The sequence below is a fragment of the Solea solea genome, chromosome 8, assembly GCF_958295425.1.
Source record: "Solea solea chromosome 8, fSolSol10.1, whole genome shotgun sequence".
NCBI classification, from domain to species: Eukaryota; Metazoa; Chordata; class Actinopteri; order Pleuronectiformes; family Soleidae; genus Solea; species Solea solea.
In genome coordinates this window covers 18,441,504-18,462,944 of record NC_081141.1, presented here as the reverse complement: position 1 = coordinate 18,462,944, position 21,441 = coordinate 18,441,504, and the positions used below count along the sequence as shown (strand labels likewise).

The 21,441-nt window shown below is 39.2% G+C and overlaps 1 protein-coding gene across 3 annotated transcripts in view; it reads right to left on the bottom strand.

Moving 5' to 3' along the window:
- Window positions 1-21,441, bottom strand: part of vps13a (vacuolar protein sorting 13 homolog A) — a 35,582-nt gene that overhangs the window by 4,770 nt on the left and 9,371 nt on the right. For 2 of the 3 annotated variants that reach the window (XM_058636958.1, XM_058636960.1), the window contains exons 25-72: window positions 20,430-20,602; window positions 20,105-20,261; window positions 19,930-20,009; window positions 19,776-19,835; window positions 19,323-19,518; window positions 19,073-19,192; window positions 18,781-18,884; window positions 18,380-18,547; window positions 17,752-18,059; window positions 17,458-17,605; window positions 16,706-16,868; window positions 16,492-16,616; window positions 16,220-16,395; window positions 15,370-15,611; window positions 14,757-14,941; window positions 14,450-14,593; window positions 13,897-14,106; window positions 13,577-13,720; window positions 13,283-13,384; window positions 13,042-13,194; window positions 12,700-12,955; window positions 11,387-11,547; window positions 10,963-11,066; window positions 10,479-10,788; window positions 10,012-10,148; window positions 9,617-9,911; window positions 9,083-9,187; window positions 8,823-8,969; window positions 8,524-8,655; window positions 8,244-8,377; window positions 7,412-7,480; window positions 6,050-6,182; window positions 5,873-5,930; window positions 5,532-5,703; window positions 4,992-5,145; window positions 4,471-4,617; window positions 3,991-4,072; window positions 3,817-3,886; window positions 3,539-3,653; window positions 3,337-3,450; window positions 2,699-2,844; window positions 2,497-2,578; window positions 2,299-2,412; window positions 1,791-1,866; window positions 1,519-1,682; window positions 1,296-1,341; window positions 1,005-1,128; window positions 169-283 (exon numbers count right to left, since the gene is read on the bottom strand). In XM_058636958.1, coding sequence (XP_058492941.1) covers window positions 169-283; window positions 1,005-1,128; window positions 1,296-1,341; window positions 1,519-1,682; window positions 1,791-1,866; window positions 2,299-2,412; window positions 2,497-2,578; window positions 2,699-2,844; window positions 3,337-3,450; window positions 3,539-3,653; window positions 3,817-3,886; window positions 3,991-4,072; window positions 4,471-4,617; window positions 4,992-5,145; window positions 5,532-5,703; window positions 5,873-5,930; window positions 6,050-6,182; window positions 7,412-7,480; window positions 8,244-8,377; window positions 8,524-8,655; window positions 8,823-8,969; window positions 9,083-9,187; window positions 9,617-9,911; window positions 10,012-10,148; window positions 10,479-10,788; window positions 10,963-11,066; window positions 11,387-11,547; window positions 12,700-12,955; window positions 13,042-13,194; window positions 13,283-13,384; window positions 13,577-13,720; window positions 13,897-14,106; window positions 14,450-14,593; window positions 14,757-14,941; window positions 15,370-15,611; window positions 16,220-16,395; window positions 16,492-16,616; window positions 16,706-16,868; window positions 17,458-17,605; window positions 17,752-18,059; window positions 18,380-18,547; window positions 18,781-18,884; window positions 19,073-19,192; window positions 19,323-19,518; window positions 19,776-19,835; window positions 19,930-20,009; window positions 20,105-20,261; window positions 20,430-20,602 — 6,920 coding nt within the window. The remainder of the gene's footprint in view (window positions 1-168; window positions 284-1,004; window positions 1,129-1,295; window positions 1,342-1,518; window positions 1,683-1,790; window positions 1,867-2,298; window positions 2,413-2,496; window positions 2,579-2,698; window positions 2,845-3,336; window positions 3,451-3,538; window positions 3,654-3,816; window positions 3,887-3,990; window positions 4,073-4,470; window positions 4,618-4,991; window positions 5,146-5,531; window positions 5,704-5,872; window positions 5,931-6,049; window positions 6,183-7,411; window positions 7,481-8,243; window positions 8,378-8,523; window positions 8,656-8,822; window positions 8,970-9,082; window positions 9,188-9,616; window positions 9,912-10,011; window positions 10,149-10,478; window positions 10,789-10,962; window positions 11,067-11,386; window positions 11,548-12,699; window positions 12,956-13,041; window positions 13,195-13,282; window positions 13,385-13,576; window positions 13,721-13,896; window positions 14,107-14,449; window positions 14,594-14,756; window positions 14,942-15,369; window positions 15,612-16,219; window positions 16,396-16,491; window positions 16,617-16,705; window positions 16,869-17,457; window positions 17,606-17,751; window positions 18,060-18,379; window positions 18,548-18,780; window positions 18,885-19,072; window positions 19,193-19,322; window positions 19,519-19,775; window positions 19,836-19,929; window positions 20,010-20,104; window positions 20,262-20,429; window positions 20,603-21,441) is intronic. The other variant, XM_058636959.1, reaches the window with a different exon arrangement.

Sequence of the window (21,441 nt, the reverse complement as noted above, 5' to 3'; positions counted from 1 at the left end):
TAAATTATATTCAAGGGACCCGCTTTCAGGAAAGGACAAAAATAAAATAACCAAAACAAGTGGAACATTTAAGTCTAATTAAATGAAGCTGAACAAAGGGAGGATGATGGTGTAAAATTAAACCTAAGCTACAAGCCGAGAGCTGATGATGCAGTTTTTTTTTCCTACCTGGAGCATCTGACTGCCGAATCCTTCCCTCTCTTTATATGGTCGTATGACGCCGTCCTCATGGATGAAACGAGGAGGACGTAGAGACTGAATGTCCTGTGACGTCTCAGCAGCTCTATAAACGAGACGACAACACAGAAATGCTTCCTGAGACACGGCTTCCTTATGCGCACACACACACAAAAAAAAAATCTGCTTCTGTAAAAGATGATGTAATGGTTTGGTTGGACACACACACACACACACACACACACACACACACACACACACACCTCACCACCCCTCTCAAAAACATCTTGACCAGAGGAGAGGACAAATGAGTCTACAGTGGAGAGGATTTAAAATATAGACGGCTAAGAGCCAAGAGGAAGTTGACAACAGACACAGATGCTGGAGTGGATACTTTTCACCCAGACAGGGAAGTTAAACAGAGAACGTCTATTTCAGTAGATATTTAACCTGTTTTTACAGCCTTTAATTGTCATCATGATAATTCTTTGCGGCCACTGCTTCACACGCACTTCCACTTTCAATCTCCAGCTGATGCCAACACTCAGAGGTGAACCAAATACGTTCTGTTTTATTTATAAAATAAAACTGTAGCTTGGACAGTTATGTATTCAAGGATTCAAGGACTTCCATGAGCAAAAACTAACACTTTATCTCCACAATTAAAATTCAAAAGTAAAAGTAATTGCTCCTGTTTTCAATTGGGATGAACGTAATGGTTTTAAAAGCTAAAGGTCACTGATGTACATGTTTTACATAGATCACCTTTAACAGTTCACATACACAGTGCTGCAGATACTGTACACACAAATACAGAATAACTGTACCTCTTGATTCCTTGGAAAGTACTGCTGGCCATGTCGATAATGCCTCCTGTTGGTCTGGCTACTGCACCGACCAGACCTTTCCCAAAACCTTTAAAGAAGCCTGCGACGCCTTCCTCCTGCGCTCCTGGAAAGTCACACATTAACACATATCATACTCATGGAAAATTGATATAATTGGATGTCATCTTTAATATTTGGACCACTCCTGTTTGGTGGCTTATGTACCTAATAAAGTGGTCAATGAGCATAATTCCACCATTTAATAGTCAAAGAGGGTCAAACTCAACATACCTTTGATGGGTTTGGTAACAATCCCTGTGATTCCACTGACAAACCCCTAAGAAGAAACAATGACAGGTTTAACTTCAACTTATTCGGCCATTTTACACTATCATTATTTTTTTTATTTTACAATTTCAGCAGCCTGTGTCAAAAGTGTGATTTCTGCTAATATGCACTTTTTTTGTAATAAATGATTCAAAGAAAAGATGTGAACACTAAATGTTGTACATACGGACACAAGTCCCTTTCCTCCTCGGGCTAGTCCTTCCTTCAGGCCACTGGGTTGTTTATTCATAGTTTCTCGTCTCTTCTGCTGGTATTCCTCATCCATAGTTATGGCAGCAACGCCCTTTGCCATGGCACCTGTTATTCTGGAAGCCGCGCCTGCTATTCCCCCTGGACAACAGAAATTTCCATTTGTGCTTAAGCTGAAGAATTGTCACTATGACGCACTTTGTTTCATTTTACAAATATATATAAGATATTCAGTGATTGGGTGCTTACCTACTGCTCCTCCCACCAGAGCTTTCACCCCAAGAGCCATTCCTTCAACAAACTCCTCTGGCCCCTGAATGGCTCCCTGCAAAACCCCAGAAGAAAATAACACATGAAGACACCACTGACCACACTGCTGTGACTCTTAATAACTGTTATCAGTCTTTAAATACTGACCTAAACCTAAATTAGAAACCTAGACTAAAAACATTTAACTGAATAGTGCATTTAAATAAACTACTACAATATTAAACTAAAACAAACTAACAACAAACATTCTTAAACTTTTTCTATAACCACGTTTTTAGCTTTAAAATAGATTGTATTCATTTTACCTATATATTTCTAAACCAAATCCTACTTTTCTTTTTAACTTAAGTTCTTTCATTTTTGTTTCTGTGCTGTTCTGTTGTAATGTTCCTATATGGCACCTTGAAACTGCCTTTAAAATCCTTACCAGAAAATGTTATTAACTTTATTTTCATACATATTTTACTGGTCAGCAACACTTTCTTACTTGATAGGGCTCATAGAAGAAGGCCTCCACTCCCTCAGACAGACCTCTGATCAGCCCAAAGGGGTTTCCAAGCACATCCAGGCCAAGTACCAGCACATACATCTGTTTAATAGCCTGAAACACAATAAAGAGTTCTCACACAGGATACTTATTCTTACTTAAAGGAAAACCAAAACTGCACAAGTTGCAAATTGTTACCTGCTTTGAATAATGTCTGATGACCTCCCACTGTAGCTGCTGTGTGGTGCAGAACTGGAAGTTCAACTCAAAGAAGGCCAGTCTTAAATAAATAGCATATAAATCAGTCAAGTTGCAGTATCAACAATACATGTAACAAAAATAAACTAATGTTACTGTGCAGGTTTCATGTGTTGTCCAGGGCCTTTTTGTGCGCTCTTACTTGAAGACGATATCCTGCGCGTCAGTGAGAGTTGCTCCGATACTCTTAAGCAGCAAATTGAGGGACTGCACGGGGATAATTTCTCGGTCCCTCTTCGACTTCAGCCCGTCTTCTCCTCCCGTGCTCAGAGAGAAACTCAAGTGCAGCTGCAAAATAAAAACATACTTTATTTTGTTAAAGCTGCAGTGTGTGATATTTGTTTTTTGTTCTTTCAGCGGTTACTCTATTTGAACAGAAACAATGTAACATTAAGATCTGAAATAGGCTCTGCCGAGCAATGCTATCAGACCAGACAGGGCAGCATTTGTGAGTATACAGGGGCAAGAAGCATTTATCCTGTCAAACTGGGGTTAGAGTTCACTTGAACTTGCCGCTGTCTGTCTTGACATTAAACAAATCACTTCCTGTGTGCAGCATAAGAATGTTGAAAGGCTTAATAAGCATTGTGTGACCTCCTTACAATCATTTGGATGTAAGAGACATTTGTATTATCTAAAATTTACACACAGTTTTAAGACAGAAAGTCATTCTAAGACCTTATTTTCTAAAGAGAAAAAAGAGTGTTGATGAAGAAGACAGCAGTGTGATCATTTAAGAACTTTGTTGCTAGAATTACAAAACTGAACATTTTCACATACTTTGATTGGGGAAATGTGAAAGTACTCATAGAGGCTGATGGGAGAGGTGTCAGTAGCAGAGGCGTGTTCGAGTTCTGTCTTGATATACTCGATATCCTTGTCGAAGAGTTCCACCTACAGGAATAAAACCAGCTCAAATAAGCATGACTCTGAACAAACGACGAGCTTCTTGACCGTGAGAGCATGAGTGTGTGAAACTGACCTCTTGCTCTGTAGTTATGAAGCTGGCATTCTCAGGGGTGAACAGGTCCAGGATGGCATACAGGAAACCCAGATCAAGCTTCAGATCCATCTCTTGAATCAACACTTTGAAATACCTGGAGAGAGAGGTGGAGAGACAGTTTTAATAGACCCAACCTTATAAAAATAGCAAAGTCAAGAGTGAGATTTTAAGGAACAGAAAAAATATGAAAATCTGTCTTCCCTGCTACAGGAAGGAAAAGTAAATAATCATGAGGGGAATGCAATGAGAAGAATTACTTGATGCGAGAGATATCAGAGTGCCCTGCTGCTCTGGTAACAATGCTGATATCAGTCAGAGGTTTGGGTTCTGGAAGGAAAAAAACAAAATAAAATCGCAAGACAGACAAGAAAATTGAATTTAAAAACAAAAAATGCTAAATTAAACATAATGTATGAGACAGATGAACAAACCTGAGTCCATGGTGATAGATTTTGGCAGTTTCACAGGGTAAAAGACAAAAGGGAAGATGGCTCCTGGCAGCTGATTTTGGATCTGCAGGAGGAAGGATGGATATGTATGTGTAAGTTAAATTTAGAGAGAAGTTTCATTCCGCTAATGAGGGGTGTTTTAGACAAAGCGTCATTTCAATCAGCGTTCAGGTAAACAATTGTTTGACGTTGCTGGAAATGGATAGAAACATGTGCAAACAAGAGCAGAAAACTGATCTGGAGGTGCCATTATAAAACAAAAGATTGAAGTTGAAGGTCAAAAGGTTAGGAAAACCAACAGTGTTTACCTTACAATACACTACAAATTGAAGCTGCTTCTTCTTCTGCTACTATTTCCAGACAATCGGACAACTGTGCATCTCAAAACAGGTCCATGTAAACAGGGAAGTTGTAATTTCTAATCAAACGTTCTTTTTTATTCTAAACTGCTCTTCTCTTCACCTGTATGCGATGGATCTGGACTCGGTAGGCACTCTGTCGTGGTGAGACGCTATACTCCACCTTCACGCCGGGCAGGAAGTGCCTCCTGAGAGGGGCGTTACATGGCTGCAGCATCCGCATATCCACGCCTTTGGGGGTAAAGGACACCTGAGAGACACCAGTCAAAAACCTTTAACCATTCACCCAGCAAATACTTAGCTAGGAATGCAGAGTGAGCGATTCCCAACTATTGTTTTTCTTGTTTCCGTCATATTTTGGTTGCCATGTCCTCTTACATTTTTTTTTTGCCAATTTCAACACAACATACATCAGAATGCTCCTGCTACTATTGCTCTTTACTCTTTCAGAATGTTTTTCCTGCCATGCTTTTTCCATTAAATATTAGTGGAACCCTCATCCTATCTTTGATCTGAACCCTGGGATAAGTTAGCAACCAAAAAGGGTAAAAAAAAAAAACTGAACAAGAAAGGAAGTACTTATAATTCCAACAATTCCATCATCAAGAATATTCAGAGAATTACCTGGAAGTTGTTTTCCAGATCAATGATGGCATTGTCCAAAGATCCAGATTCAATGTAATGTTTGAAGCTGTTCTCCAAAAGCTCCACTTCTTTAGTGGTCAAAGTCTTCCACCGCCTCTTTTTCTTAGGCTTTACTTCCCACACCACATCAGAGCTACAACCAGAAAACAGAAACGACAGGATGTAAAACCGTGCACATACTATGTTTATATCCGTGTTTACACAGCTATTATACAATTTATGATTAAAAGGTCCAGTTGTTATACACAGTAACAACCACTGAATACAGACTTTGTGAACATCTACTTTTCAAATTCTGATTTAATTCACTAGTATATATTCAATTTGAATACAATTCTGTTTAAAAATTATAATTTCAGTTTGTTTGATTTTTGTTGATTTTTGAAATTTACAAAACACCCACAAGTACTATATATATTTATATTTTTAACACATACATTCTAACATTTGCCATGACCACCTGCGCTTCAGGGTTCAGGTGTGACCAGTTTAGGACATGTTTATATGCTGGTTATCTACCTTGTGATACCAATAAAGGAGATCTCCTGGCCGATGCTGCTGTTGACCAGCGACACGCCCATGTTCTGCAGCGACAGGATGATTTCCTGTTCAGCCAGCTGAGCCTTCTCACTCTCACAGAGCAGCTTGTAGATATTTTTCTCCTCGGTGAACAGCAAAACACGCTGGAGTCCTTTCCATCAACAAATACATCCAAACCATACTGATTTAACACTTTCTGCCAACTGCTTGTTCTTCATTGTACCAACAACAAAGTTGAAATTGTGAAGATACATTCTAGTCTTAATAAGGTTGTGTAAAGTCTGATTACAGAATGTATTTCTCTGCTCTTTGTACTTTACCTTCATAAAAGGACAACACAAACAGTTGTCCCTTGTTGTCCATGTCCTCAAGCAGGTCCTACAAGGAAAAAAAAAAAGAAAGAGTATTGGGCACATGGTTCAAACAAACATGACAGCGTCTTTTTTTTATTCACATTTCCACATAACAAATGAACTATAACAAGTAATACTGAGTACCTCCTCGCTCTTCAGCACCCCACTGTAAGAGTTACAATTCCAGCAAAGTTCTCGGGAGCCGGTGGGTTTAGCCCAGGTGTAGTGCACAGCTTTCCCAGGCTCCAGCTCGTCCTGTTCTGTTGTTGTCTGAGAACTACATGCACATGAAAACCCACCCACACTGTTAATATCAGGAACATATATATATCAGGAAGTACTAAAAAAAGCAAGAAATAATAATCAACTGAGATGACAGTGAGCAAATAATTAGAAATGGACAGGATAACAGTACAACAGAGCCCAGCCACCAAGAAACAACCAATCCAATCCAAAGTACCTGTCCGATAGAGCACACAAACAATTCCCATGAATAGACAGAAATAAGACACAACAATGGCCAAATACCCAGAGGTCCCCAATACCCCTGCAGGAGTTTTGGAATATGATTGTTCGCAATGTCTCCGACACGATAAAGCAGACACACTGTAAGAACATGAAAAAAAGCAAGAGAAAGAGTGAGGGAGCCATGACCTAAGGATGGAGATGGAAAAAATAAGAGAACAGGAGTCGATGCAACAGAAAACCACAGGAAGAAGCAGTAGGTGTGATTCCTTTGGCAGAATCCCATCCCGTCAGCAGCATTCCAAACTAGTATTTCTACAAGATAAAAACACTCGAAAGGAGACCAAATAAAGAGCAATAAATGAGTTCAGATGTCTAACCTGCTCCTTTTCCTCTAAATCCAATGATCCTCAACATTCTAGATCAGTGTACATCAAATCATCAAATACAATGTTATTACTGCACACTAATGTGCAATTATTATTTTTTTTGACAAGGCCTAAGCAGTGTTTAGAAATTGGCAAGACAAGGAGCAGATTACACAAATTACAGTTAGAGAAGAAGGAGTCTTCTTCTGCTTGTCTTCACCTGCACTCTTGACCTGACCACACTCTGCACTCAAGTGACTGTGACAAGTTAATATCAGCCAGAGACTTATTATTCAAGTGTTGCACTTTATCTGCTTTGCTCAAATGAAATGTTCATGTTATGCTTTAGTCCACCACATGGTGTCACTCTTATCTTAATAAAAAAGGTACCTGGCTTATGCATCTCAGGCTCATACAGTGATATAGACCTTAAATCACAGTTGTAGTGACCTCTGTGTATTTTCATCGTCTTACTTTTACTTTTTCACAGTTCTGATAAAATCCTGCAGCTGCATTGCTGATCATTCAATACCCAAAAGTGCAACAGATGAATAAACAAATAAGTGATGTGAGTCTTCTTGTTTGTTTACCCCTCCCATTCTTATTTCCCTATCTTCCTCTCCCTTGAGTTCAGAGTGTGTCAGAAGAGTTTCCCCTTTTCATAGCTTTCTACCTGTCCTCCTCCAGTGAGAAGGAGAGGTCGAGCAGCTCGTCAGCCACCCACGAGGTTTCTGTCCGGGTGCTGCATGACCCACAACACAAAAACATAAGCGGCTATCAGCAAAAAACAAATACTGTTGGTCATTATAAACTAAAAAAGAAAAGAAAAGTCATTAGACAACTTAGCAAAATACAGTGCCATATCACAGAAATGCAAATATGCTTTAATGATAACATTTTCAAAATCTGGTTCACGAAATGAGAAATATGATCAAAGCTTGAAAATGTTAGATAAATAAGAATGCACTGGAAATAAAGTAATGAATGAATTGATAGCAACAGCTATAGCATGGCATAAGATTTTCTGTTTTTCTGTTGATGGTGCACTCCTTCAGCTTTAGGAGAGTGAGGTACATTCCCAGCACAATTCAAACAGACACTTGGAGCACTTTGAAAGTACATGTACACGCAGTCTGTACACCAAAGAATCATATTTTGAGATTAACCAGCGGGAAATGTTATGCAAGAACTCTTTAAGCTCATACATTTTTCTACAGAAGGTGGGCTTTTATATCTTAAATCTAGCTTCAATTATCCTCAGCAATATTTTTTGGTGGCATCGTGCCTTAACTTGTTCAGAACAGTGAGGACAGTACATGTGGGGAAGGACAGAAGGGGAATAACATACAGCAACGGTCCAGTCTGCTAGGAGTTGAACCAATATCAGGTCACTTCTCACCTTCCCAGTCTGAGTCGCTTTGTAAACTACACTCTACTCATTATACATTTATTGCTGACTAAAGAGTCTATTCACTTCTTATTTACTGGCCCTTCTGTTCTCTCACCTCTGATGAAACTGAAGGGTCTGGTCTTTGGTGTGATTAATGATGAGGAAGGGGGCCGCACCATCGTGGTATTCTGAGAATCGGATTGTGGCCGAGTGGTCTGATAAGTTCACATCTACAATGATCCCACCCACCTGCCGAACAGGAAACAAAACACCAGAATATATATTTTCAATCATCTAATTCAATAGATTGTAGTAGGACAGAACAAGAAAAAAATATATACATCTCTTATGTACACACACAGAGAGACATTGTCCCTGTGTTCATGATTACTCACAGAGTTGTCTAGACGCAGCAGCAGGCAGTTCTCTGGTCGGGTGAAGTCAATAGTCCGAGGAGGCGATAAACAACCTTCTACTTTGATCTTTAGCCGCTTTGTGTCGTTTTCAGGCCAGAAAGGAATTGACGACTAAATGCAGAATCAAACAAAAACTTTGGTAAATGTAACACAGCCAGTAAATCAGTATTTTACAAACCTTACCCCCCTGTGTGTTAATCAATGGCTGCTGCCACAATTTATACAGCATTTCGGTCCAACAGACACATTGACAACATTTGTTTTGGTTTGGCTCTGACCTGCTCTGGTTGTGCCTCAGTCCAGTTATCTTGCCCCTGCTCACATATGAAAACACTGTGCTTGGTTCTGTTGACCAGCATGTAAAACGGCACAAAGGTCACGATGCGGGTCAGACTGAAACTGCTCGGATCAATCTTCACACCGACCTGAGGTCAAAACAGACATCACACAATTTAATTCCATAACCTGCCATAGTTTTAAGTAAAATGTAGATAAAATAGTTTATGTCTGAATGTGAACATCTGTGGTAAAATCCTACCAGGTAGTCTTTGTATCTGCCTTTACATTTCACATCTCCATGGCTCCCAACTGTGTCCAGGGAAAACTCGTCAGAGGTTTCACTGTCGGAAATCATGAGGCGGACCTGAAGGATGAAAAAGTCATAAACAGTAAGAATTATTTTTGGTAGGTAATTAATCAACGAAAAGAGGACAACTTAAGGTACACCATGAGTTCTCATGTGTATAATCACTGTTATGATACATGTCCAAATAAAAACAGAAAATAATTTAAAAGTGACTACTTCTACACTTTTAGAGCAATTGAGTTAATTAAATAACAGGCAGCTTGAAAATGTATTTAAAGGGGGAACAAGAAATGTCTCTTTAAAATGTATTTTACACAACTTCAGACTTGTGGTAAAACCATAGACTGCTGGTTGCAAAAATAATTCTGACATGATGCTTGTTACACCGTAAATCCGAAGGCTTCCCAAGAGAAGTTCATTTTGCAACAAGACATCTATGTCCACTTTTTATATACAGTACGTGGGTAAGACATCCCTTCCCCTCACCTTATTGTTTTTCAGGAAGAACCGAGGTTTGAAAGAGAAGAGCAGGGGCATGTCATAGTCCAGCGGGTGTTTACGGTGGATATCATCAGCGACGTACTGCAGTAACCTGCCCGTCTTGTTCACCATCCAATATGGGGAGTGGAATGCAATTACTGTCTGTCCGAGGTCATACTTAACATGCACTGCTATATCTAACTCAGCCTTTTTCATCTCCGTCCCTTCACAATAATCTTCATCATTCTCTCGTAGAGACTGGAACACAGTGAAGGTGATCTCTTCCTGGTTACTCTGGAGACTGAATCACATAATCATTTATAGAGAATTACATACACACATACAAAGACAATAATGGTCAGAGAGTAAATAAGTCAGTATAAAAGAGTATGAAGTCAGACCTGTACTCAGAAGACCAGTCCTGAGCAAAGTAGTTGAGCAATCGCAGACCGAGTTTTGATTGGTTGATGACTGCGGTGTGAAGTTGGGCAGAATGACCTGCGTTCAAAGTAGCTTCAGGGGCAGACACGTCACTGTTCTGTTGAACAGCAGACAGAGAAACTATCTGAGTACAACAGTGACTTTGAAGTATTATATTTAGTCTCATCTACAAACTGTGCACTATTTGCATATGTTTACAATAGTGTCATTGTGGTAAAATGCAGCTTATTCCTCCAGGAAATTCCTATCTTCCAGCAGGTGATGCCTTCATTAGGTGAGTTGACAACAAATACATAAGGAAAAAAATAAATAAGCTAATGCAAATGCAAATGATCAGTATCAATAAGAATAAGTTCCTGAACAAGTTACAAAAGGTGCATGAGATATATACACTTTTGAAAGATGTGCATAGTGATTCTGATCCTACCTTTAGTTCATATGCGATGGGGTAAGGCAGCAAGTTACGCAGCAGAATGGAGGGCCAAAGGTGAAGCACATAGGGCACGTCAAAGTTATTCTCAATATTTCCTGTGTCTTTGAATGCCACATCATCCCTTTCTGGCACAATGTTGATTGTTATCTTGCCATGCTGGTTTCCACTGCGAAGGCATGTCTGCTGAAGGGTCTCAGGCTGCTCTTTGCTGACGTCTTCGTAACTGAAGCCTTCGGAGCACTCGAACTGAGAAACCTGATTGTCAGCACCCTCTTCAATTATTGGCTGAAGGCTCAGCTCAGACCTGAAAGGGGCAGCAGACAGTGGACATAAGTGAAGGAGTGTGTAGTTTGTTGTAAGTGGGACAGTAAAGCAGGTGTGTTTTGCAGAAACAGTAAAAAAAAAAAAAAAAGTTGTTTAAACATGTGCATGCAAGGATATGTCATATGTTCAGGCTTGTTTGTGTGTTTACACAAACCTGTATGAGTCGAGAGGCACAGAGAACTCTTCATTTGGCAAAGCAGTACCTAGACACAGTGATCCCTCCAAAACTTTGAATGGTATTGTAAAATGATTGACAATCTGCATGAAAGGGGAGGAAAAATATACACCTTGAGAGTGTAGCCTATTATCATTTTCTTTCAGAATCATAAGTGTTTGATTTTGTGCAATCTGGAGGAAACAGCATGTCATCACGATATACACAGAATTTGCAGCTTCTTATAAAACAATCTGCTTAATTGACGTGAATAAATACTTGATTAGAATGATAGTATAAAGTCAAGGAGCGTTTACTGGTGGACCTTGCAGGGAGAGGCAAATGTGTACAACCCATAAATATAAGACCAATAGGATTATTAAAATGATGAAGCAAATAATCTCAAAGAAAATCAGTAAAGTACCTGGAAAGGAGAACGGATCTTTATGTTCTTGCTGCCCTTCACGGAGTAAATCTGACAGATCAGGAAACAAGTGACTCCAGATTCTTGATGCGTTACACTGTACAGCCCTCTGCCCACTTTGATCAGGGGAATCATACTGGCTGAGGTGTGTCCCTGTGGAGCTGGAGACAGAAGAGAAAAAAAATGAGCATAATATGTGCACCATATGCTTTTGACTATTACCATAGGCTTTTTGAGTATTTCATTTGACATTATTCTTACATTAGACAGTTCTGATGATGAAATGAAAACAAAAAAAATAAGAGGGGAGCTGGATTATGGCAATCGTCAGAGAAAACATTATCAACAAATTCAATCAAACCTCCTATCACCTAATATCAAGAAATGTGTTGTCATTCAATATAGTAAGCCAAAAGGTATGCAGCACGCCTTTTGAACAACATCTAACAGTGCATATGAATGTCTGTCTTGAGGTGTGCAGAGGGTAAGAAGGGAAAGACAGGGCCTAACGTGTGTGTGTTCTGAGAGGCTGGTTTAATGAACAAAAGGTCTGTCTAAAAGATCTTAGGAGCACAAAATAATCTACTGCAAAACCAGGCCAGCTAAAATGAAATAATTGTATCATATTGTGTAATGTAATTGGTCTGTTAAAAGGATTTCATTCATTCAGAATTCAATTGATATTGAAAAAAGTATTGTTTACAAATCAGTATTGATAGCGCATTCAAACATTTAAATCAATACCTAACCCTGCCGCAATGTCAAGCTGCCTGCCCAGTTTGCATTAATAGATTCTATGTTGGCAGTCAAGTGTGGTCAGTAGCTGCTGTAGCAGCAGTCTCAAACCTCCGGCCCTCCAGTCAATTTTAGGCAGCCCAACACATAATATAGTTAACTGTAATATACATAACTATAATAATGTATTATTTCTCTATGCTTTTTTAATTCATAGATTCATCCTAATAAATATATTTTTATTGTGAACTATATTGTACCATATCAATACAGAAAAATTCTGTGAAATATCATCACAAATAGTTATTGCAATAGCATAATAGAATATGGTGATATAATTTGAACTGCTTTTTCACAAAAATGTGGACTATTTTTCACTTGACTGACTGGGAGTCCTGATCAGGTGGGAGTCACTACACCAGTCTTCTTCAATGTGTGTGTTTGTAGGTGCAAAGCAAGGCAAATGGTTTTTGACTGTGAGGTAGTGAAGTAATGATGAATTTTTTTTAACACTACAAAAGATGATTCGGAAGCATGCCAACTACAGAAGCCAAATATATATACACATATTGACTTACTGGGCTTTATATAGAAGTCCTTCCCACTCAAGGAGATCATGGCTGAGAACTGGTCATCTGTTGTTGTAGAATAGTCCATCCCCAGGGTTTCACCATCCTCAAGCTTTACAGTGCAGTTAGTACTCTGTTTGGTGATGGGACAAAACATCTCACTGTGCTGGACTGAAACTGGCACACCGAGGCAGTTTATCACCACAAAGGGAGCTTCGTCCTTCTGAAAGCACTCGGATGTCTGTTGGGCGGCTTCTGCAAATGCCTGAAGAACAGCAAGAACATGTACAGTATATATCACAGAGGAATGCTCAAAACCAAACTCTGTGTCCAAATGAGCTGCGCTCTTACCGTGCCCAGGTTACTCAGCATCGCCAGTCCACACTTGGAGAGCGTGATGTTGAGCTGGTCTTTACTGCTGATGGTGATTACAGTCTTATAGTCTGGGACATTATAATCCACTTCATCTGACAAATACATGCCCTCCACTGGCTTCTTCTTCATCTGGTTATATGATAGATAAATAGATTCATTTTAACAATTTAGAAACACTAGCTAAAATGACTGTGCAAACCTCTGTGTGTGTGTGTACCTTCAGTTCAAGTGTCCATGGTCTGAATCTGTCTCCTGTCTCATCCTCTAAGGGCTCCAGCAGTGGTTCCCACACTCCCATTATCTCATTGTAATAATGAACCTTAGGGTAAAACACAATGTCACATTAACAACCTATAGCAGTATCTGACAAATGGCGAAAATCGGACTGAAATCTGACATGTGACTGAAGATTATTAGTTATATTGTATAAAATTTAGTGTGGGATTACGGTCGGGAAGTAACCCATCTACTACAGTTTATACAGCTGTGTGTGTGTGTATGTGTGTATTACCTCCATGTCAAGCTTGCTGTGCAAGTTAATGAGTGTGGACCAGTTTTTCACATCTCCTTGGAAGGAAGACTTGGCCAGAAGCATGGGGACAGTGCGATGGCCCACACCTGCTTCCAGAGTTAGACAGATAGACTTGATGGCCACCTGCATCGATAGATATCCATTGAAATGACATACGCCATGATCTTACATATCAAACTGAAAAACCTTTTTTTCAGTGTACAGAGTATAATATCTCTGTAGAAGTGATCAAGGTTTTGTGATATATGGGTTACTACATAATAGTACAAAAACGAATAGTGTATATTGTTGTTAAATACCTGTAATGACTCTCCTTGTGGTATCAGTGGGGTCAGTGACTTTGTGTCTTCATCCTTCTCCTCTTCTAGAAACCAGAGTTTGAGGCCCCTCCAGTCCCGTATCTCCCACAGATCAATCGGGACTGGAGAGTCCAGCTCCTCTGGGGTTTCTGCTGTGGGAGTCAGAGCTGACTGGATGGTGATTACTGTGTTGATGATGATTGGAGATACCTGTGCACAGTAAGGTAAAGGACATAATACTGTTCAGCCCACAAGATCTTAGTTCAAAGATGAATGTCACTGTCCAAAATCTCACATTCATACAGCACACCTATGTGTGAATCACTATTCACATGCTGCCAGTACAGCTGCCAGGAGCAATTTGGGGTTAAGTGACTTGCCCAGGGGCACCTTTGCATGTTGACCGAGAATCTGAATAACCCTCGACCCTCTAGTTGAAAGCCGAGTGGCTAAACCACTCCCAAATTGAATGATCCCTTTATTAATTCAAGGAACGTCTGTTTATCTATCCGTGTGTTTTTTTCATCTGTCAACTGCACAATATTATACCTACCTTCAATGTGAGAGCATTGATGGACACCTCCATAGCCTGAGGGGAGTTTGGGGGCTGAGTACTCTGGAAGAACACCTGACACGGCAGCAGCACTGTGGTCACATTGTTTTTCCTCTTTTCTCTCAAGAAAGGACAAGCCACCACCTACAAGAACAACCATTATCCAAACAAACACAAATGATTTAAGCAAGTCAAATATCTTTTTTAAAATAGCACAGTCTCATACAGAAGCAATACTAGGTGCTTTACAGAATTATAAAATCAACATTTTTCCATCATGTGGTGAAGTTGTAGTGACAAAACAAACCTTGAGGTCACTGATGAGAGCAGTCATTTTTGATCCCTCTGCACTACTTTTCATTAGTAGTTCACAATGAGTAGTCATCACGAGGGCCGGGGCGTCGGCCCGTGTCAGGTCCGCCACAAACACGATCTCCGGGTTACGCACTGTCACATTCATCTCTGTCTTTGCCACTGGTGTTGGAGCTGGAGCTGATGGCAACAGAGAGTATCACAGAAAAAACATCAGCTCAGAAAAAACATCAGCTCAGACCATGTGACAACATGGTGTCCAACTTGACAATTTCCTCATTTTCTTAGTAACGCTACTTTTATAATTTCAAGTAATAATTCACGGTATTAAGTAGGGACGGGCATGAATATTAGATTATTTTTTGATGATAATCAGTAAAGGTGACTATTTGTGTCTATATTAAAAAGACACACTGAAAAAAATCATTTATCAATAATTGCATTGATATATATATATATATATATATATATAATATATATATATGTATATATATATATTTTTTCCTATGACTACCTAATTTGTGGTGCATATTTTACCACAAGGTAGCAGCCTTGTATCTTCAAGTTGTATCAGAATATATTGTCTTAAAGTGTTACAGTTAACTTACTGGACCCTTTAGCTGTAGTCTTTTTATCTCCCGCCCCACTGCTGCTCTTCTGTTGTGGCACTTGACCAAATCCCTGCTGGGAGGCCTTGAGGAAGATATCTGCCACAGTGAGCAGGAACTCCATGCTGGCACACACGTACACATCCTGCACCACTGTATCCAAAGTGGTGCCTTCACGTCCTTGTCGATAATTCACCTCCACCATCATATTCTCTTCTGCACCTGGATGCATAGCCACCATCCTGGGAGAGAGCATGAAAGTGTTGTTTATGGAAGAGTAAATGGTGAGGTCTACTAGAGAATCTATCAGAGACGTCAAACAAAGAGCCACAGGGAACTTTCTCACTCTAAAAATACTCTAATGTTAAAACTGTTTATTTTTTTTAAATTGACTACATATACATATAATTTGCCTTCCATGATGTTATTTATTTATTATTTATATATTTTTTAAGTATCATTGTTACATCTGCCAATTATTATGTTTCTACGGCATGTCTTGTCTTTCTTTTGTCTGTAAACAGCATAACTCAAATAGTAAAGGATGGATTTAGAGTAAATTATTATTTAAGTGGTGATGAGCATTAATTTTTGCATTTTTAAATAATTGTTAATCTTTTGTTGATTCATTTTGTTTACTTTCTCTCACCTCATTTTCAGATTTCTTGTAACGTCAAAAAATAGTACTACAAAAGCTGCAAATCATGACAGACAAGGAAAATGGCTACATTCTATTTATAGGAGAAGGAAGAGGAATGATACATTTAAAAAGGGAGAGGAGATCGAACAAAGGTCTGCTGCCACATGTAGTCCAAAGGTGTTTAAGTAAAGAGAGGGGTGTATCATGTACCTTGGCGTGACCATGTTGATTTTCGGTCTCTTGTCATCAAGAAGGCAGGTTGCGAGTTGGACTGAGGCTGTCATGGAGCTGTCGGAGAACATGTGGACCGAGGTGGACATAGAACACAAAGTAAATTCTGCCAGCTTCAGCTGCTCATTGTGCGAGTCCAGCACAGCATCCAGAATCTGCACAACAACAAAAAGTGTCTGTGTTAGACAAACAAGCCTTGAAAAATGAAGATTGTGCTTGACCTTCTGAATGTCTGTGTTTTCTTGCATTACCACATTCACATTGGGGCTGTACACGACCAGCGTCATGGAATCAAACTTAAAGTCCAATTTGAGCGTGCTCTTCAGCTTGTTGTTCATTCGAGTCTCCACAATAGCAGCTGTCACCACTGTATTCTCTGCAACACCAAGAACAGGTTTAATATTACACTGTGATTTAGTTACACTGGTCGAAAATGTACACAAAAACACAACCACATCTCCTTACTGTCGGCTGTTCCACTAGTTCCCTGCGGCTCTTTGTTTGATGTGGAGTCAGAGGGGTAAGTGATGGGAGGGATGCTCGGGGATGAAACATCATCAGACGTCTCCGACAGATTCTCACTCAGAGTCCTTAGAACCACTATCATATCATCCTGACTGAGAATGAGCTATTTGGAGCAGTCAAAGAATTCATATAAAATTTTTTCATTCAGATATTTTTGCAAGTCCTTTGACACAATCAGAGAGAAATGAAGTAAAATTACTTCACAATTACTAATAAAACAAAAAAAATAATAACGCCTAAGCACCGGGTCCACATGTTCACAGACATCAGCCAGGGTCTGTGTGACATAAATGTTGTCACTCGCCCTTTTGAAGAAGAAGGTAACCATGGAGACTTGCCTAAATTTCTATAAACAAGTCCGGCAGTGCCGACACATGCTCAATTCAGCATTCAAAGAAGGCATAAGGCATAAAAAATGAGAGCAACTTCCTGGTGAGAATTTGCCACTACTGGAACAGAATATGAGAGTGTGCATGTGTGGAATTCTAGATTGATGCAGACTTTTGTTTGAGTATGAACAGAACTGCCCACTTGTACATGCAGAAATACAAAGTGGCTCTCCGAGGACGCTTACCACAGAGAGTGTAATCCAGCCCTAGTCTGTAAACCCTTAAGCATTAATTAATTTATAAGAACTGCTGATTATGGTTAACCGCTCTCTCTTTCTCACTCTACCATACGGAGAAACTTACAGTCATGGGTTTTAGATGAGCAGCAATCTCTATGTCAGGTATACTGTGGTACCAGTTAGATGAAAGGTTTCTCCGGATTTCCAAGTCCAAACTGACAGGCATCAGCAGCTCAGTCTCCCCATGAAAACCTTGATCTACGTATGTCGTCCTGGAAGCAGCAACGACACAACAGTCTTTAACAGCCGTTATCATGAGAATATCATATTGATCAATCAAACTCACACAACTTCTTTGATAAACAGTTCACTTTGTAACCTTTGTAAAAGTAAAAAAAAAAAAAAAATGCACTCTGACCTGTACATCTTAAGGTCAGTCAGTCTCACAGCCATTATATCCACAACTGGAGGGATCTCAGCATCGCTTTTAAATGGCTGCTTAGAGAAACTGTTCTTGACCGAAAGCAGACCAAGGTCAGCTACAATGACGTTGGAGGAAGTGGAGGACTGAGGAAGGAAGATGACTGGTGCATTGAAGTGGACATTCAGAGCGATTCGAGTGCTTCGCTCTGCCAGTTCCTTCACACCAGATGCTGCCTTTTCTGCAGCATGGACTGTCACCTCAGCCAGGGCCTCTTTAGCCTCCTGGAAGTTGTTGATGAATGCCTGAAGAAAAAGACAGTGGAAAACAACTATTTAGAAGACAAATTAAAGGAGGTGATAGACTATCCATGGAAAACAAAGACTTATCAGACAAATGATAAGATTTAAAACTAGCTATAACTAAAAAATCTTACAATGATGTGTAACATAATAAAACAGATTTAATAAAATGTATATTGTAAAAAGTATTGTTCAGGAATCAGTATCAAGATAGTGTCAATGATACATATCAGAAAGTATTAATCAATACCCAGTCCTAGAAAGCACATTTTCATAACAACCTCATAAAAACTTGAAAGATTTAGCCATTTTTGATTTCTTACCAATATGGAAGAGACAAACTTGTTGAGGAAGATGACCTGAATGCATCCCACATTTAGACTGACAGCAGTGTCTACTTTAGACATGTCAAGATAGGCATCTCCCTCTGTGGCATCAGTATAGTTCACCATGCGGAATGAAAACACTTCCTTATCTGCTATGGTCACAGCCTAAGTAATAAGAGACAATATTAAGGGTTTAAAGCAATTTGAGATTAGTTTTGTTAACGGACATTCATTATTTTTATGTAATCCAAGGAGGAATAATAAGTACAACAAAACAACATATAAATGAAGACATAAAGATGTAAAATATGGTTATTTTCAGAACTATAACATAAAAAGATAATACTATGAGTGGATTTTTTCTTTTTTCTTTTTTAAAGACCACCTGCTAATATTACCTTCTGGTAAAGGGCATCCTTGTCACAGTTGAGGATGACAATTTTTCTCAGATTGGCCAGAATCTCCATCTCCTTCTTCCTCATCAGAACCTCAGAGACGAGATCTGGATGGTTCAGAAAGTGAGACACTGGGTGAACCCTTTTTTTTTTGACTACCAGGGGCAATGCATAGTGGAACGGTGTATCATAAAACCACTGTGTATAAAGACAAACAGGCAAGCACCACAACAGCAAAACAAGCAGTAAGCTTAAGAATGCAATAGAGAAGAGCTTGTTTGCAACGTTTGCACACCTTCGATACAAATTTCAGCAATCCTGATTTTCTGTCCTCGAATGAAAATTTTCAGGGAGCGGAGATCAGCTTTGATATGCAGATTCACCACAGGTCTATCCTTTGACTTCCTTGAACCAGCTAAAACATGAGAAAATGACAAGAAACAGTGCCCAATTTCAGACAAATAATGAAGATAAACACAGGAGATTAATGGCTTTAAACTGGGAAATTCACTAAAAATCTGAAAGGTTTTGGTGAAATTCATTACTTCTTTTCTTGATAACAGAAGATCCTTCCTTCTTCTCTACTTTCTTCTCTCCCTCTACTTCTTCTTCCTCAGGAATAGTGGGGAGTTCATCCTTCCCTCCCTCTTTAGTGGATGGAGGAAGGAGGTTGTTGAGAAAGTTCATGGTATTCAGGAGAGCCTCCGTGTGTAGATGAACATCGAGGGATGAAAAGGTCACCTGTTTTAAAATAAGGACAGTACAATATCACAGCACATTTGTAAGTATTATATACAAAATTATATATATGTTGTTATTATTCCTGTTAAGATAAAGAACATAAAGATACATTTAGTACGTAATTTGCATCATTGACATGTTCAATGTGAAACCTGCATTAATACGCCACATATTTAATGACTTGAAATACAGTTGAAAAGAATAAAAGAAGAATGAGAATTTAACACTGGTTACTAGTTAATTTCACATTTTCTTACCTTGATGAGCTGCTCTGTATTCTTATGTCGAGTCTTGAACTCCGGGCCAGTTTTATCAGCCTAAGTAAGACAAGCAATCCTCATTTAAAAACCAATAATACTAACAAATTCTCCTGTATATCAATCTGTAATGAGTTGATATTATAACACATACTTTGATATAATCAAGCATAAGCAAGTCTTTCGTTGTGTTGTCTAGTGTGGTTATCAGCTTAACCTGGTTATCTTCAGAATCTGCACAAGCAGGAAACAAATGAAGACAAGATTAACGTAACAAAATCTGTAGGCTAGCGTTAATTTACAAATACATAAAAGTCGCACCTACTTACCCACATACTCGGGACACTCTAGGCAGATCTCTCGAAGGTATGTGTTTGCCGTCATGTCAAAAGTGCACACTTTCAGCTCAGTGCCCAAACCCGATATGTCCAAGTGGAGCACTGTGATCTCCTGATCCCCAGACAGGCGGCACAACTGAACAGAAAACTAGATGAAGAAAGAACACACACAAAAAGAAAACAAGAGAGAGGAAAAAACAAAGAGGAAATCATGTTATAACTATGATAAAGGGGGAATCATTTACTAGAACACTGTTGCTGTGTTAGCTATTAAAAATGGTCACAACAGAAGAGTAGAGGCTCTCTCTCTCTGTACCTCACTAATTTCAAAATTCAGGATGAAGTCAGTCATATTCTTCTGAGCGTCTTCCTTCTGGAGTTGTTTCTTGTATAAATCTGCATAGCGCAGTGGCATGGGTTTGTCCGGGAAGAATGGGTTTTCACCAATGGGAGAGCTGGGAGCATCGTAGAACAAATCTTCCTCGGACCCTGAGAAGTGACAAAAACAAACAATCCACCCGTCATACTATAGTGGTGGTGGGATTTGCCAGAGGCTTTATTAAAATGATATTATCATGATACTCATCCTTAAAAATGATATTACAATATTAAAAAATATTATAATATACTGCAGTTTATTAGGGTAAGGGGTTTCGAGTGCAGACCTAAATGAACCCCCCTGCACAATAAACAAGCTTTATTATTCATGTTTAATAAAATAAATAATGTAATTACTCACATACATTATCCCTTCATCATCCTGGTTACATAGCATAGCTTTGCTTTTACTGTAACTGTAGTCTACAGGATGTATGGAGTCATTGTAGTTACATTTTTTTTAGTTTTTTAGAGTAGTGTTTCAGGAATGCAGCCACTGCTATGGCAGCTACAGTAGGAAGCGCAACAGTGCATTGAAAACACAAACATTTTGGCCTAGTATTTAGATATTGGACTAAATGTAAGTTTGAACAGATGCAGAAAGTTCATTTTCCCTTGCTCTGTGCAACACCTCCAATGTTTAAGGATGTAGAGCAGAGCAGAGCAGAGCTGCTGTTCCTGGATTTATGTTTATGCTGGAGGATTGAAAAGTTCAAATTGGGGATGACATGTATTCATCTTTAGAAATGATTGCTTTTGAGTTGCTTTTCATGACATCTCAGGCTCCTCTAGTCTGTTTTTTGTTTGAGTGAAGTAACATCCACACATAAAATATCCACACTTGGCATCCATGTATCAATACAATGATGCCACAGAAAATATCGCAATACTGTGCTGTATCAACCACCACCACAACCCCCCACCATGAGGTATTTAATGCAATGATCTCA